General features: G+C 45.6%; 1 protein-coding gene across 6 annotated transcripts in view; it reads right to left on the bottom strand.

Annotated features, from left to right (window-relative positions):
* Nucleotides 1-3,412: 3,412 nt before the first annotated feature.
* RAP1A (RAP1A, member of RAS oncogene family) overlaps nt 3,413-13,198 on the bottom strand; it is a 36,384-nt gene continuing 26,598 nt past the window's right edge. For all 6 annotated transcript variants that reach the window (XM_080632772.1, XM_080632770.1, XM_080632774.1 and 3 more), the window contains 4 exons: nt 12,204-12,344; nt 8,674-8,817; nt 5,459-5,574; nt 3,413-4,148 (listed from right to left, as the gene is read on the bottom strand). In XM_080632772.1, the coding sequence (XP_080488898.1) occupies nt 5,488-5,574; nt 8,674-8,817; nt 12,204-12,344 (372 nt within the window). In that variant the 3' untranslated portion in view covers nt 3,413-4,148; nt 5,459-5,487. The remainder of the gene's footprint in view (nt 4,149-5,458; nt 5,575-8,673; nt 8,818-12,203; nt 12,345-13,198) is intronic.

Raw genomic sequence — 13,198 nt, 5'->3', positions numbered from 1 at the left:
CTTAAAGCAGCTCCATGCAGTGCTGCTGCACCTCAGAGCAACTCAAAACCAGGCGCTGGGGATAGAGCTGCCACATTAAACTGCTTCTATTGCGTAACGAACCAGTCACCCCTCGTCCCCTCTCCAGCATCCTTGTAGCCCCCTTCAGACACTGGAAGCTGCTCTGAGGTCTCCACGCAGCTTCTCTTCTCCAGGCTGAACAGCCCCAATGTTCTCAGCCTGGCTCCATCCAAAGGCACCGGGAGTGCAGAGCCCTGCCATGGGCTGAGCTGCGGTCAGGAGAACGCCTGTCCCCGGCTGCTCCTCACACCCAGCCCATTGCAGGTGACCTGCCCTGCCAAGGGAGCAAACACCGGGCGAGGAGGATCCCTGCGTGGGTCACGCATCAGGAATGCCACAGAACGGGGCTGTTACTGCGCTCGCCCCACATCTGCCCATCCCTCCGCAGGGGGCTGGGTGGCCACGGGCTCTGCAGTGGCCCTGGGGTGGTTGTGGCTGCGCATCCCTGAGCTGCTGTGCGGTTCTGGCACCATCTCCTGGACATAAAGCTCCTCCATAAACCAGACCTGAAATGCAACTGCAGAGCGAGCCGGCCACGTGCTCCCATAGATGCAGCCCGTGCGTTGTGCCTCCTGCCAGGCTGTCAAAAGGCAACACTGTCCCCTGTAAGCTCAGGCTGTCACCTCCTCACTCTTTACTCCACAGACTGCCCTTATGGGGACACCACGGCCATCGCACCCTGTGCTTTGTGATGCTGCCCAAGCAGGATTTCTCTGCTCCATGCCATCTTGCCCAGCTCAAGCACCGAGCCCAGTAACCACCTCAAGCAAAAGAGCTGCTAAGCAGAAAAAGGCCAATTGCTTCCTATCCTTTTTATGTCTGGTTGTAAACTGCTTGTAATTTGATAGATGGTGCCAGGGAACGCTGCTGCTGGGGTTGCTGCTCCCTAGCACAACGGCGGAGCGCAGACACCCGGATTGCAGGCAGACGTTTAACAGCCTTTTATCACCAGAATAACACGTTTCCCACCAGGCGCAGCAGCCCAGCTCTCCCACATCCATCCCCAGCACTCCCAACCCGCGTTACCATAGCTCCAGCATGGAGAGGTGCCAGCAGAACTTCCCTCCGGCTCTAGACGGGAAATCTTTACACCCTGCTTCCCCTGTGCCGAAAGCCTGGCTTCATTTCACATCTGAGCCAGCCCTGGAACCTCAAACATCGAGCTTAGAACAAAGAGCCTGCATGAGAAAGGGGAAAGGTGCTGAATCCAAATGGCCCTGGTGCTGGGTCTTTGTCTCTTCTCAACACAAAGTCCCTGCGAGAGAGCTGGGCCCGTGTCCCAACCACTCGCAGCCCAAGGCTGCTCTTTGCATGCAAAAAGGCTCCACTCTGCAGCTATTTTCTGTTCCTGGTTCCTGGAGAGCCTCGACTCCGGGTGATGGGGAAGGAAACTGGGCAGCGGCTCCCACTGGGTGTCAAACAACAGCGGGGTAGGAAAAGCTGCTCCAGTGCAGCTGCATCCATTACACAAACCACAGACCCATCAGCACCAAAGGCCTGTTTTCCAAGCAGGACCTCTCTTCGCTGTGCAGGTATCGGTTATTCATTGTGGCAGCAAGTTTCCCTTTGTACCTGCGGCAAAGCCAGCTTTCAGGTCCCTTCCAACCGAAAACAGGCTGGAACTCTGTAACTTGAAAGCTCGCCCTGCAAAGCATGACTCCAGAAGAGGTGTGACCAACCAGCAGCCCTTGATCTCATTCCAGACATTCCTGCGCCGTGACTGTCACACGTGGAGCAGCAATACTGAAACCAGGGACTCAACAGTGACACCTCAGAGCTGGTTCAGCACAGAGCCTGAAAACGCTTCCAAACCCCCCAAATACCTTCAGTGCTCATCACACTTCAAGTTACACAAACCAAGGAGCAAAGCAACCCCAAACCTCAACACTCTGCTCCAATTAGGGCAACAAGAAGTGACTTACACATCACCTACACATGGTGAGCTCCACAACAGTGCCACCAACGTAGCAATCAACCATTGCTTTACCACCTAAAACTCCGTCTGTCTACTGGAGTGCTCTCAGGCACCCCAGAAACCAGCTTCCAAAGTGCAAACACCAAGCCCCTTCTCCTAAGCCTATGGTGCCGGGAATGAAAGCTGGTGCTGGAAGAGAAGAGACCTCTAGCAATCAGCATGTACATTAAAATCACTTTATTACTACAATAGTCTTACATTTAGTAATGATAACCAATCTGTAAATACCATGGTTCTGCTCCTCCAGAAAAAGGAAGTGCATAGGAAGGTTGAAGACAACCAGCTAAGTAACTACGTTTGCCCTAGTAGCTTGTAAGTAGGAAGATGTTTTCATTGCTGTCATTCAAATGTTTCCATCCCATCTTGCTTGGGCTGCACTTTGAGACTGAGATCTCCATAATTCAGCTGCATCGGTAACAACAGCTTTAGGAAAACCCATTTATAGACATTTCTCCCTCCTGATTTCCAGTAAAAAGCTACACAAAGCATCCAGGAGCAACCATTCACCGCCTCTTACATTTAGATTCTCCATTCCAACAACCAGGACAAAGTCCGGCCTGAGTTTTCTCCACTGTGAAGATACATTTCTCTTCTCACTTACACAGAAGCAAAGCAGGAGCAAGTCCTCCAACACTGCAGGAATTCCAGCAGCATCACACCGAGGATAGGATTTGGGCCCCACAGGTCCCAGAGGCAGTTCTTTTACTTGCGTATAGACAGGAGGATGGAGGCTGAGCACCCATGGGTGTCTTCAGATCCTGCTCTTTTAAGCTTTATGAAACCAACAGGTAGTGAAAAGAAACAAACCCAAAATGAAACTAAAAGCGCCTTCAGGGGAATGTGCAGCTCAGGGAACGTTGGCCCCACCTGGCCTAAAACCCACACAGCAAATACCTGCTTTATGAAGCTGTATTTAGACAGAACCAACTTTCAACTCCAACAGCTTTGTGGGGAGATGCTGACCAGGAGAGCATCATCAGGAGGGTTCACTGTGGGCTTCTGGCCGGCAGGTGGCACTGTCAACACAGGGATTCCATCCCTAAAGCGCAGCATCCTATAAGGCCAAGATCATCAGTCAGACCTTGACATAGGATTAAACCAAGTTTGTCCATATAAAAGCACAGAGAGAACATCTGCAGCTGAATACAATCTTTAACCATTCAAAAGAAGACACAAAAGTCACTAAAAGCAGCCTTCTGGAGTGTGTGATGGGATGAAATACCTCCAACAAGGAGGGTGCATGAAGACATCGCATCTGCGTAAGGACACACTGGGGGTACCTGTCATGACAAAGGATCTACGAGAAGAGAAGAGGAACTCACAGCACATGGATAAACCCTAAAGCCTGGAAACCGTAACAAAAACACAGAAACCAAATGAAAATGTACTAAAATTTAATCATTCATAAAAGCTGTAATTTAATCTGTGACAGTAAAACACAAGAAGCAATATTAGAGTTGGTTTAGTATATTATATATTTTTGCTTTTAAAGCCATAGAAATCAGTTATCCCAGGGTTTTCTTCTTTTTCCTATAAAAGACCCATTTTTCCAAAGCATTATGCACAAACATTTTTAATTAGAATATAATGGTAGAATGAAAATAATGATATTCTGGAAACTTTTAAATATAAAATGAAGTCAAATGACTCAAAAAGTTATTTGTTGCAGTGAGTGCAAAGGGAAATTTCAGGGAATAGAGATCTATAGTTACAGATATAAAATATAATGGTGGGACATTTTTAGTGCTTGATGGGGAGAAATGACAAGAAAATGGTCAATATGAAGTTTTAATTATAGAAGCAATATCTACCATTTGAAATGCATCCATGCTCCTCTGTATAATCAGACACTAGAGTCAATGATATTTATGTTCACTTCTGTTAACTGCTATTGCAAAGGAGGAGTACTATTGTCTTAAATTTCCAAGAGATATACACAGAGCAATTTCTTTTCCCAAGGGGCTGTGTGCAAACCAGGTTAAGATCTCAATTCATCTCATAGTACATAAAAAACAGGAGAAGCTTCTTCAGATATGTGATTCATTTCCATAAGGGTTTGAAGTCGGGAATGCTGGCACTTTCCACGTAGGCAACAGTTCTTCATTCCTGCAATCTAGAGAAAGCGAAACACTAAGATCAAACACAGATGGAGGAGGGATGTTTCTCAACCTATGGATGAGATGAATGAGCTCAAGTAAAGGCCTGAAGCCTTTATCCAAGCTAGTAGAACCATGCAGCGTTTCAGCAGGAAGAGCTGATCTTCCCCCCATGCTGGGGTTTGCTCCTGCCACCTTCTGAGTTCACAAGTACAGCAAGAGAAGACTTCGGAAACCGTTAACTCTCAAAACCAAGCTCTTGCTTTATCATGGCTGCAGCAGAGCTGTGATAGACAGTCCCCACCCTGGCTTTCTGCTGTGATAATGAAAGTGCCCTTCCCATCCATCAGGCAGCCTTCAAGTGCAGTTTGAATTCAGCAAAGGATGCACAATTGGTGGGAGAGGACTTTCACCTTTTATATGCAGGAGATGCTCTTAACAGCTAATGAGTTGGAGACCTCCCCAAGCCCTGCTCCACCTGTAACAAGCAGGCAATGAAATGGGCAGAGATTTACAAAGGATGAGGGAGACCCTGAAATATTTTAACCATCCCGAGCAGATCAAAGAATTCCAGCCTGGTTTGGGTTGGAAGGGACCTTAAAGCTCATCCAGTCCCAACCCCTGCCACAGGCAGGGACACTTTCCACTAGAACAGCTTGCTCCTAGCCCCTGTGTCCAACCTGGCCTTGAACACTAAATTCAGATCGTCTTGGTTTAAGTGCAGGACACAGATCTATCACCTACAGAACAGGAAAAGCCTCTTAAGACCTGCTCTTCAATTTCTTTTCCTTAAGTCATTGTTTCCCCACAACCCTAAGCTATTATTTTCTGGCATTCAAAGCTCAGGGTAAAGAGACTTCTCAATCAATAAAGCACAACTCATTAGAAGCCAAGTTAACTGCATAGCTCCACTTACCCTACTCAATCACAGCTAGGCTACAGAAATAGCCATGGCCAGCATGAACTTCAGCTCTAACACACTAACAGCTCATGGGATAGCCTAGGTGTTATTCCTCCCTAAAACCTGAAGCTACAGCAATGCTGTTTTCTTTAAGGAGTGCAATAGAACAGAGCAGCTGTAAGCACACCAAGTACCCTGCCAAGATACACAGGAAGATTATTTATAGCCATGGCCAACCTTGGGATGGTTTTTTGGTTTCGTTTTGGGCTGGATTTTTTTGGGTGGGCAGCTTTTTATTTCTATGCATTGAAATCCATGTCCCATCCTTTCAACTTGCAATTGTCAGCAGAGAGAAGGAAGAGGAGCGAATCCTCTCTGTTGGGATCTGATTGCCCAGGCTGTAGATAGAACTCAGGCAGGTCTTACCTGGCTCAGAGCTGCTGCACGTTGGGAGTCTAGAGCAGCAGACATGATTTCTTTTTAGGCTTCTTCTTTTCCACTGGTGTTTTCCTATTTATCTGTCTGACCAGGTCATAAAAGATCTGAAAATGAGAAACACAAACTGAAAAATCAAAGTGATAAAACATGATGCTGATACTCCTCCCTGGAGGCTGCAGCCAGAGAAATTCCATTAAGTTGCTTGCATTCCCTAAAACATGGTTTTCCGTGTTTTTTATGGAACAGGAGAGCACAGAGCTCACACCAGTGTGCAGAATACAAGGGAGCTGTAAACTCACATCCTGCAGCACACAGCTTTCTCCTTCAGGCTGTGCATGACGAAACGCTTCAGAAGAGGATGGCAATGAAATGGCAACAAATCCCTTGCTTTGGAAAAGTGGGAAAAAACCAGGGAAGGACAAAATGTCTTTTAAAAGACAGGAATAACATCCTCAAGGATCATCGTCTCTGCAGAGTGCTGCTAGGCCAGCAGCGTGTTCTCTTTGTAGGGAAAGGCATCCCTCTTCCTTGGCTTCCACCTTCAAAAATGGTCTTCATTCACCCATAGGATGCACTGTTCATTTTCCTCTTTGCCAAACACATTGGAGCTGTAACCACCTCGCTTCTTTGCCTGCTCTTTTGGGTTTATTAATAAAATTACCAAGGAGAAGCAAAACATCTGCTCTGAACTCCGGTGTTTCCAGAAGGGGATGCTTACAAGGACCTCTTTCAGCTGCCGGGACGAGTTTCTCGTGAACACTTCTGCTGCGAGTTGTTTTCCCAGCAATACTCAATCCATTTATAGCAAAATGAGCTTTGCAAAAACGCTTGGAGCCAGGTCATGGTATTGGGGAGAAACACTGAGACCTTCAGAAGGCTCCACCCTTGTCCTTGTTTACTTTTTTCCTTCCTGGAGTGGCTGACAGCTCACAAATGCTTGTTGAGTCCAAGGAAATTCAGAAGACAAAGAAACAGCCTAGAAGAAATGGCAACAACTGGAAACTGAGGGGTTTCTGGCACACTTTAACTGGTGCAGAGTTAGAGTTTCAAAGGAAATGAACATGATGGTGGCTGTACCAAACTCTTACGTAAAATACAGCTCCTTTCCTAAGCTCACTGCTGCTGCTTTCCACTATCAGCAAAACCAGCAGTTTGTACTCTCCAACGGACACAGTAAAGATGAGGTGCAAAGAGATGGTTTCTGGAGAAGAAACCAATTAATAACTGGCAGCACCTCTGCTGGTATAAGCCAGCTTTCAGTATTTAAGCCTTTATAAATAAGAGCCAAGTTGATTTGAATGTGACGACAATGCGCAGGAAGAGTCACTATCTGGAGGCACCAACCATCTACGCTCTGGCAGATGAGACCCTTGAATGTTTTGAGGTAGAACCCTCTCACCTTCCCAGGGCTAAAGGAGGGGAAAAATCCCTCGGAAAACATAAGTTAGATCATTTAAATGCTAGCACTAGGACTGCAGAAGTCTGTAACAAGGTTTCAGGAACGCCACTGTCCCTAAGAAGAGTCAGTGTAGAGCAAGAGCATCACACGTCACCAAAAAGACATCTGAAGCGCTGCTACTGAGATCAACTCTGTAGTAAAAGCTTATCATCTGGATGAAAGGCGTGCTTCACTTCCAGCAAATGCACACAGAAATCTCCCTCTCACCTAGATTTTAACAAAGATAGAAGGGCAAAAGTCGGGAAATAATGGAAAACACTTCCCCAGTCCAGGAACCAGCAGAACAAATGAATAACCAGCAGAGTCAGCTGCTTGATTCATGGCGTTTCTTCTCTTTGATTTCCTCAGCTTTTCTGCTTTTCATAATTAGACAATATAAATTGGTATAAACCCAAAAAATTAAGATCACAATAAAACCAGAACCCAATCTTCCAGATAATAATTTCCTTCTTTCTGATCTGAGCCTCACTGGAGGCAGAGACATGACAGGGAAACAGAGAGAGACAGGATTCACACGTTAAGCACGGCTGTAAGCTACAGGCTTATATTGCCCCAGGACAGCTCCGGGTTCTGCCTCCTGGAGAACCCCTTCTCCCACACAGCTCTCAGGAGCTTTAAAGCACTTCTGGCTAACGGGAGGTCAGCCTCTGCCACAAACTGTGGAAATACAAATAAATCAGTTTGTTCTGCTCCACGGTGATGTGTTTGGCGACTGAGCCGCTGGTTTCTTCATTAGCACTCAGTTTTTACTACAGCTCAGACACAGAAATCCCTCCTGGCAGGAGTCTAGCTCAGCGAGCTATATTTACCAGGTTAGATTAGTGCATACTAGAGCAAGGCTAATCCCAACCACAGAAGCTGCAATTCATGCAGCCTGGAGCTCGCTTCCCGTTCAACAGGGAAGATACAGAGCTGCGCAAGTCCCACCGGCTGCCAAGTTAACGCTGGGTCCAGTCCAAGATCCTACTGCTCCTGCTTATCACACAGCCTCCTCAACGGTCCCAGTTATCTCCTGGCACCAAACCTGCCAGGCTCAGTGGGGTCACCTTAGCTTTTGTGGCTGGAAACCTGGCCTCTGTCACAGTCAGACAATTCAGAGCAGAGCATAAAAACTTGGTGCCTGATGTCAAGCAGAGCTCCCTTAGCAGAGCTGAGCTACCCCAGGCAGCAGCAGGAGAAAACCCAACTGCAAAGGTGTTTCTCATTTAGACACAGGGAAATGCTTAGACAGATAGATGCTTGCACGCACTCTCAGTAAGTTAGTGGCATGCCACAGGAGGTCTCTGATGGGATGCTGGCCTGAGAAGCCAGACGTAGCAAATACTTCAAAAACAACAGCCAACACCATGCAACATGACAAGTACAATGGGGCATAACCCATGCTCTGAATAGCAGCAGCAGCTACCTTGAAAAAGTATACTTTCCAGATAAAGTTTATCTAAGATAAGAGTCATCCAGTTAACTGGGCTTGCTCAGGACCCTCTGTTACTCATGTTCCCTGACGCAGGCCATAGAAAGCACTTACCTGGAGAAGTCACCCACCCTTTACAGAGAAAAAGGAACAGATCTCCTTAGAACAAACAGAAAGCAGTAGCTAAATACAGTGCATCACAAGCCTTTCTTAAGCTGAGACTTCAGAACCACCCTGAATCTTCCCAATTAAGAAATATATGAAGGATCACATGCTGATTTAATGCAGCCTTCATGATGAAGTAGGAAAGACAAAGGAACAGCCGATAGTTACCTCATTAACGTTGATTTTAGACTTTGCAGATGATTCTAGAAAGGCACAGTTACACCACTGTCTTGCTAAGTTCTGACCCTGTTCTTTGCCAACTACACGCTCTTCCTCCAGGTCACATTTATTGCCAACCAGAATCATTGGAACCTAGAGAGGAGACAAGCAAGAACAAGAGATACATCAGCAATTTAATGTACAACATTGTGGCTTACAAAGGCATGCGAGGAGGGTAATAGAGACAGAATGAATGCCAATACCAATGAGAGGCTCAGGAGAGCTGACAGACTGAAGTGGAATTTAGATGTCTGCTGGGAAAAGGCTGAACTAAGTCCATACTATTGACACGCTGGTTCACTAAGAATTAAACACATAGGGGACACTATAAAACCCAACAGTCATATTTCAGCACAATCTTCAACCAGTAAAGTTTTATCTTCAGGTCTCTACATCCAACATCATTCTAGTAAAAATCAATATAATACTGACATGTAGGAAGGTTGGACTTCACGATCTTCCACGTCTTTTCCAAACTATTTGATTCTATGGTTCCATGACTTTCATGTCACAGGACACTAAACTGCCTGCCAACTTAGCCCATTTCAGTCAACAGCACACGCAGCACGTGTCTGAAGACACACATTGGATGTTTCAGCCCTTTGACTTGTCAACCTGCTGTCAAACCACACAACAATGGAAACACCTTTGAAAAGCTCTGCCCTGGACAGGGAATGAAAAGGAATATTCTTGTGCAGCCAAGAAACCCCATAGCCCTGTGCACAAGAACACCTGCCCTTCTCACTTCCTATGCCTGAGAACCGGGGGCTACGTATGGATTATGGAGCTTGCTTTGACAACTTCCATCTCACAGATCTCAGGGGATGATACAGCAGAGCAAAGGAAGATTCTAAAGCATGAGACCACAGATGATGAGCAGGACGCACTGCGGTGCTCTGTGTGCACACAACAGCATCCTGTTTCCCTTATGCTATGTAGAAGTAGAAAAGAACTGCTGATAATGGGTGTGCACCCCGCTCCATTTCCTGAAGCATTTAATTCTTTGAACAGAAAATGAGTACTTTCCAGCTGGAAAATAAATCATCATCCACTTCCTCTGGCAATTTACAACATGCTGTATGTTTTTAATCGACTTCAGTGTTCATATCTGTAGTCTCTTCCAGATTCAACTACACTCCAGATCCATTTTTGCATTTAAAACTCACAGCCATACTGATTCGAAAATGACCACACTTTTATTTTGGGGAAAATAAGGTTTATTTATTACATCAGAAACCTGAAGTCCCAATACAGAAGAGGCACAGCCAAAAGCAGCTTATTTCACATCAGAAAACAACGGGATGTTTATAACTCAATCCCATTCTCTACAGTTGCCTAGATAGTTAAGAGAAATCCTCTGATACCAAAACATAAAGATGTTAACATTATTTTCACATGGTAACATGTGAAATAATAGAGAAAAAAAAGTGATATTTAGATGGTTAAACAGGACAGGTTTGAAAGACGTGAAATACTGCATGAGGTTATTTCAAAAGGCAGGAATTGTTTATTAGAGAGCCAAAACCAGAGTTTGATGAACAACTAGCTTTTGATCCTTTCCCATTTCATGCAGAAGACTGGAATTTAAACTCTACTAGATGTACACAAATTAATGGCTTAAGTACTAAGGTTTTAAGAGACACGTTCTGAAACTACAGGAAAGTGTGTGTTTGCCTAACTCAGCAGAACACAGCTGAAACGTTCAAAGGGTTCTCAGGCTTGGATTCAACAAGTAACATCCCCCCTAACACAAACCAGAAATGCCTTTTAATAATTAAATCAAATCACTGCAGTAAAAACGAAAGCAAGTCCCTGCTGCCCGATGAACCTGACCAGCTTACGGTGCAAATTCCCCTCCGGCGAGCGCAGCCGAGCCAAGCGCTGGGCTCTGATCAGAGGCTAATAAAGGACTTGTGTTACCAGGGATTTGTGCAAGCACAATCCCTACCTAAATGGAAATCAGTTTTGCATAAATAGAGGTTCAGCTTGTTAAACGAAGGAGGGAACCAAAGCCATTCAAAACAAGGTAATCAGGATATGGGACAAAGAAGATCCAAGGGAAAGCAGCAGCGTGGGGAGGGTGCTTCAGCCCCAGAGGAGCAGAGCTGCGGGCTGGGTTCATCCCACCCTGGTGTGCTCAGCTCATTGCTCAAACTGCATTTTCCTGAATGCCTATTTAAATACAATACACATGGCTTAGTGAGGATTTGGCCTAAATTCATGTCCCTGCCCTGTTTGCCCATTTTACAGTGCAGGAGGGCTGCACAGAGGCAAGGGCTGTGAGTGAGAGGATGCTGCAGCTTCCACAAACCCACTGGCAAGCACCAACACAACAAAAAGCAATCAATGTCAAAGGCATCAGCTACCTCTAGCTATCAGTGCAAAAAAACCAAGCAAACTTTTCCACAATCCTCAGGGCAAACCTTTGAATACATTACCAACTGGTAGGCAAAAATAATTTCACCTTCTTTTGGAGGAAGTCTACATATAGAGAGTTCCCACACGTCTCCACCAGCCACAGGGCTCCCTCCAGCCTCACTACATCACACGCTTAGAAATAAAAAGCCAAAGAGTTCCAGTTACAGGAGCTGGGCCCCAAACTGGAAATACAGTCAATGGTTTTCTTCTGCCAAACAGGACTGAATGCAAACCATCTTAATGTCACTTTTCCTTACTTAGAAGTTGCCCAGAGAAGCTGTGGCTGCCCCATTCCTGGCAGTGTTCAAGGCCAGGTTGGACACAGGGGCTTGGAGCAAGCTGCTCCAGTGGAAGGTGTCCCTGCCTGTGGCAGGGGTTGGAGCTGGAGGAGCTTTAAGGTCCCTTCCAGCCCAAACCAGGCTGGGATTCCATGAAAATTACAACCTTGCATCAGTAGCTAAGACTCTTTCAGAGTCTCTTAATGATTTAATTCATTCATCCTTTGCGTTACAGACTTTGTCAAGAGGCAGAAGGAACAAAGAAAACTGTTGAGAGTATAAAAGCCTTGGACCGTGAGGGTGGCCTGCAGAGAGCCAGCACCATCCACAGGGACATACAGGTCCATAGTGCAAAGCTGAACTCTCCCTGCTCACACGTGCCTGTCATGGGAGCAACAGACCACAGCCACCAACCCTTCGGCATCCTCCTTTCCTTCAGAAAAGGGATACGTGTATTTTCATACACTAATCCAAAATCCCATAAAAGCAGAGTTTGGTCAACAGCTGAGAAGCTGCTCTCCATCAACTCCCACCATTCCCAAAGACTCTTAGACTTCCAGGAAGTCTGGAAATGAGAAAATCTGGGTTCATTATACCCTTCAGCAGGTGCTGGACCTCAAATAACACTGGAAACAACCAACACCACAAAGACAACTTACTTCAGTACAGAACTTTGCTGTACAGCAAAGAATATTCTGGGAAGGAAACCCTGCTCACGAATCCCTGCGTGTTTACTTACAAACACACTTAAACCATTTGCAGAAGAAAAACCATTCTACTTACATCTTCAGTGTCCTTAACCCGTAAAATCTGCTCCCGCAGGTCCTGTAAGTCGTTAAACGTGGACTGTGCTGTTATAGAATATACTAGTGCAAACCCTTGGCCATTCTTCATATAGAGATCCCTCATTGCTGTGAATTGCTCCTGTAATCAAATAGTTTCAAGAGCAATTAGCTACTGAATGCAGTTAATGAACATTTACAAAGGAATACTTTTATGGTAATGGAGGCAAGAATATAGTACTGTACAGTATGCATTTCCGTTTTACCCCTTACAGAAACCCACCAAAGCATGCAAATTTAATAAAAGCATTAACACATCCTTTTCCCTTTGGTTTTCTTCTTCCTAACAGAGATAAAGGCTCCTTGAAAAAATGGGAAAAAGACCAAAAGCAGCAATAAAACTACCTCTCTGCAGACTGCTGTATGCCCCAAGCCATAACACAAGGTGTTAAGATTTGGCTGACATATTTTGTAGTACTCTTCCATTTATTTTCTGCTATGGTGTTAAACACAAGTCTGCATCAGACCAATATCCTCAGGCAACAGACATGGAGCAGAAATTCAATTCCTGCTCTACCACGATACTGGAATAGGCTTTGGTGTCACAGCCTCACTGTTTAATTGTGAGCACAACAGGGTGGGAAGGCACTGCCTAGTCACCTCTGAACATACACAACTACATGGGACTCATCCCTAGCATGAAAACGTCTTAAAGGTTCAATGCAATGAAAAGCAAGAGCAGGGTGGAAAATCTGTACCAGATGAGAGCTGCCTTTGTCCAAGCTTGTCAAAGGAAGCTTTACCAGCACCATGTAACAATGATTTCTGCTTCCAAGCCTTTGTGTTGCTGTTGGTAATTTTCAAAGCTTTCTAAATAAAAACTTTTAGGAAGCATGTCCTTCTCTGTGATGGGCACTCAACCATTACAGGGCTCTTTGTTTAGCAGCAGGATCTTGCATGGTGATAACACTGGTATGGCAAAAGGAGCTGCAGCAC

Source organism: Psittacula echo (assembly GCF_963264785.1).
Source record: "Psittacula echo genome assembly, chromosome: 22".
In the NCBI taxonomy this organism is placed as follows: Eukaryota; Metazoa; Chordata; class Aves; order Psittaciformes; family Psittacidae; genus Psittacula; species Psittacula echo.
The sequence above is the reverse complement of the archived record's forward strand: the minus strand, read 5'-3'. Positions and strand labels throughout refer to the sequence as shown.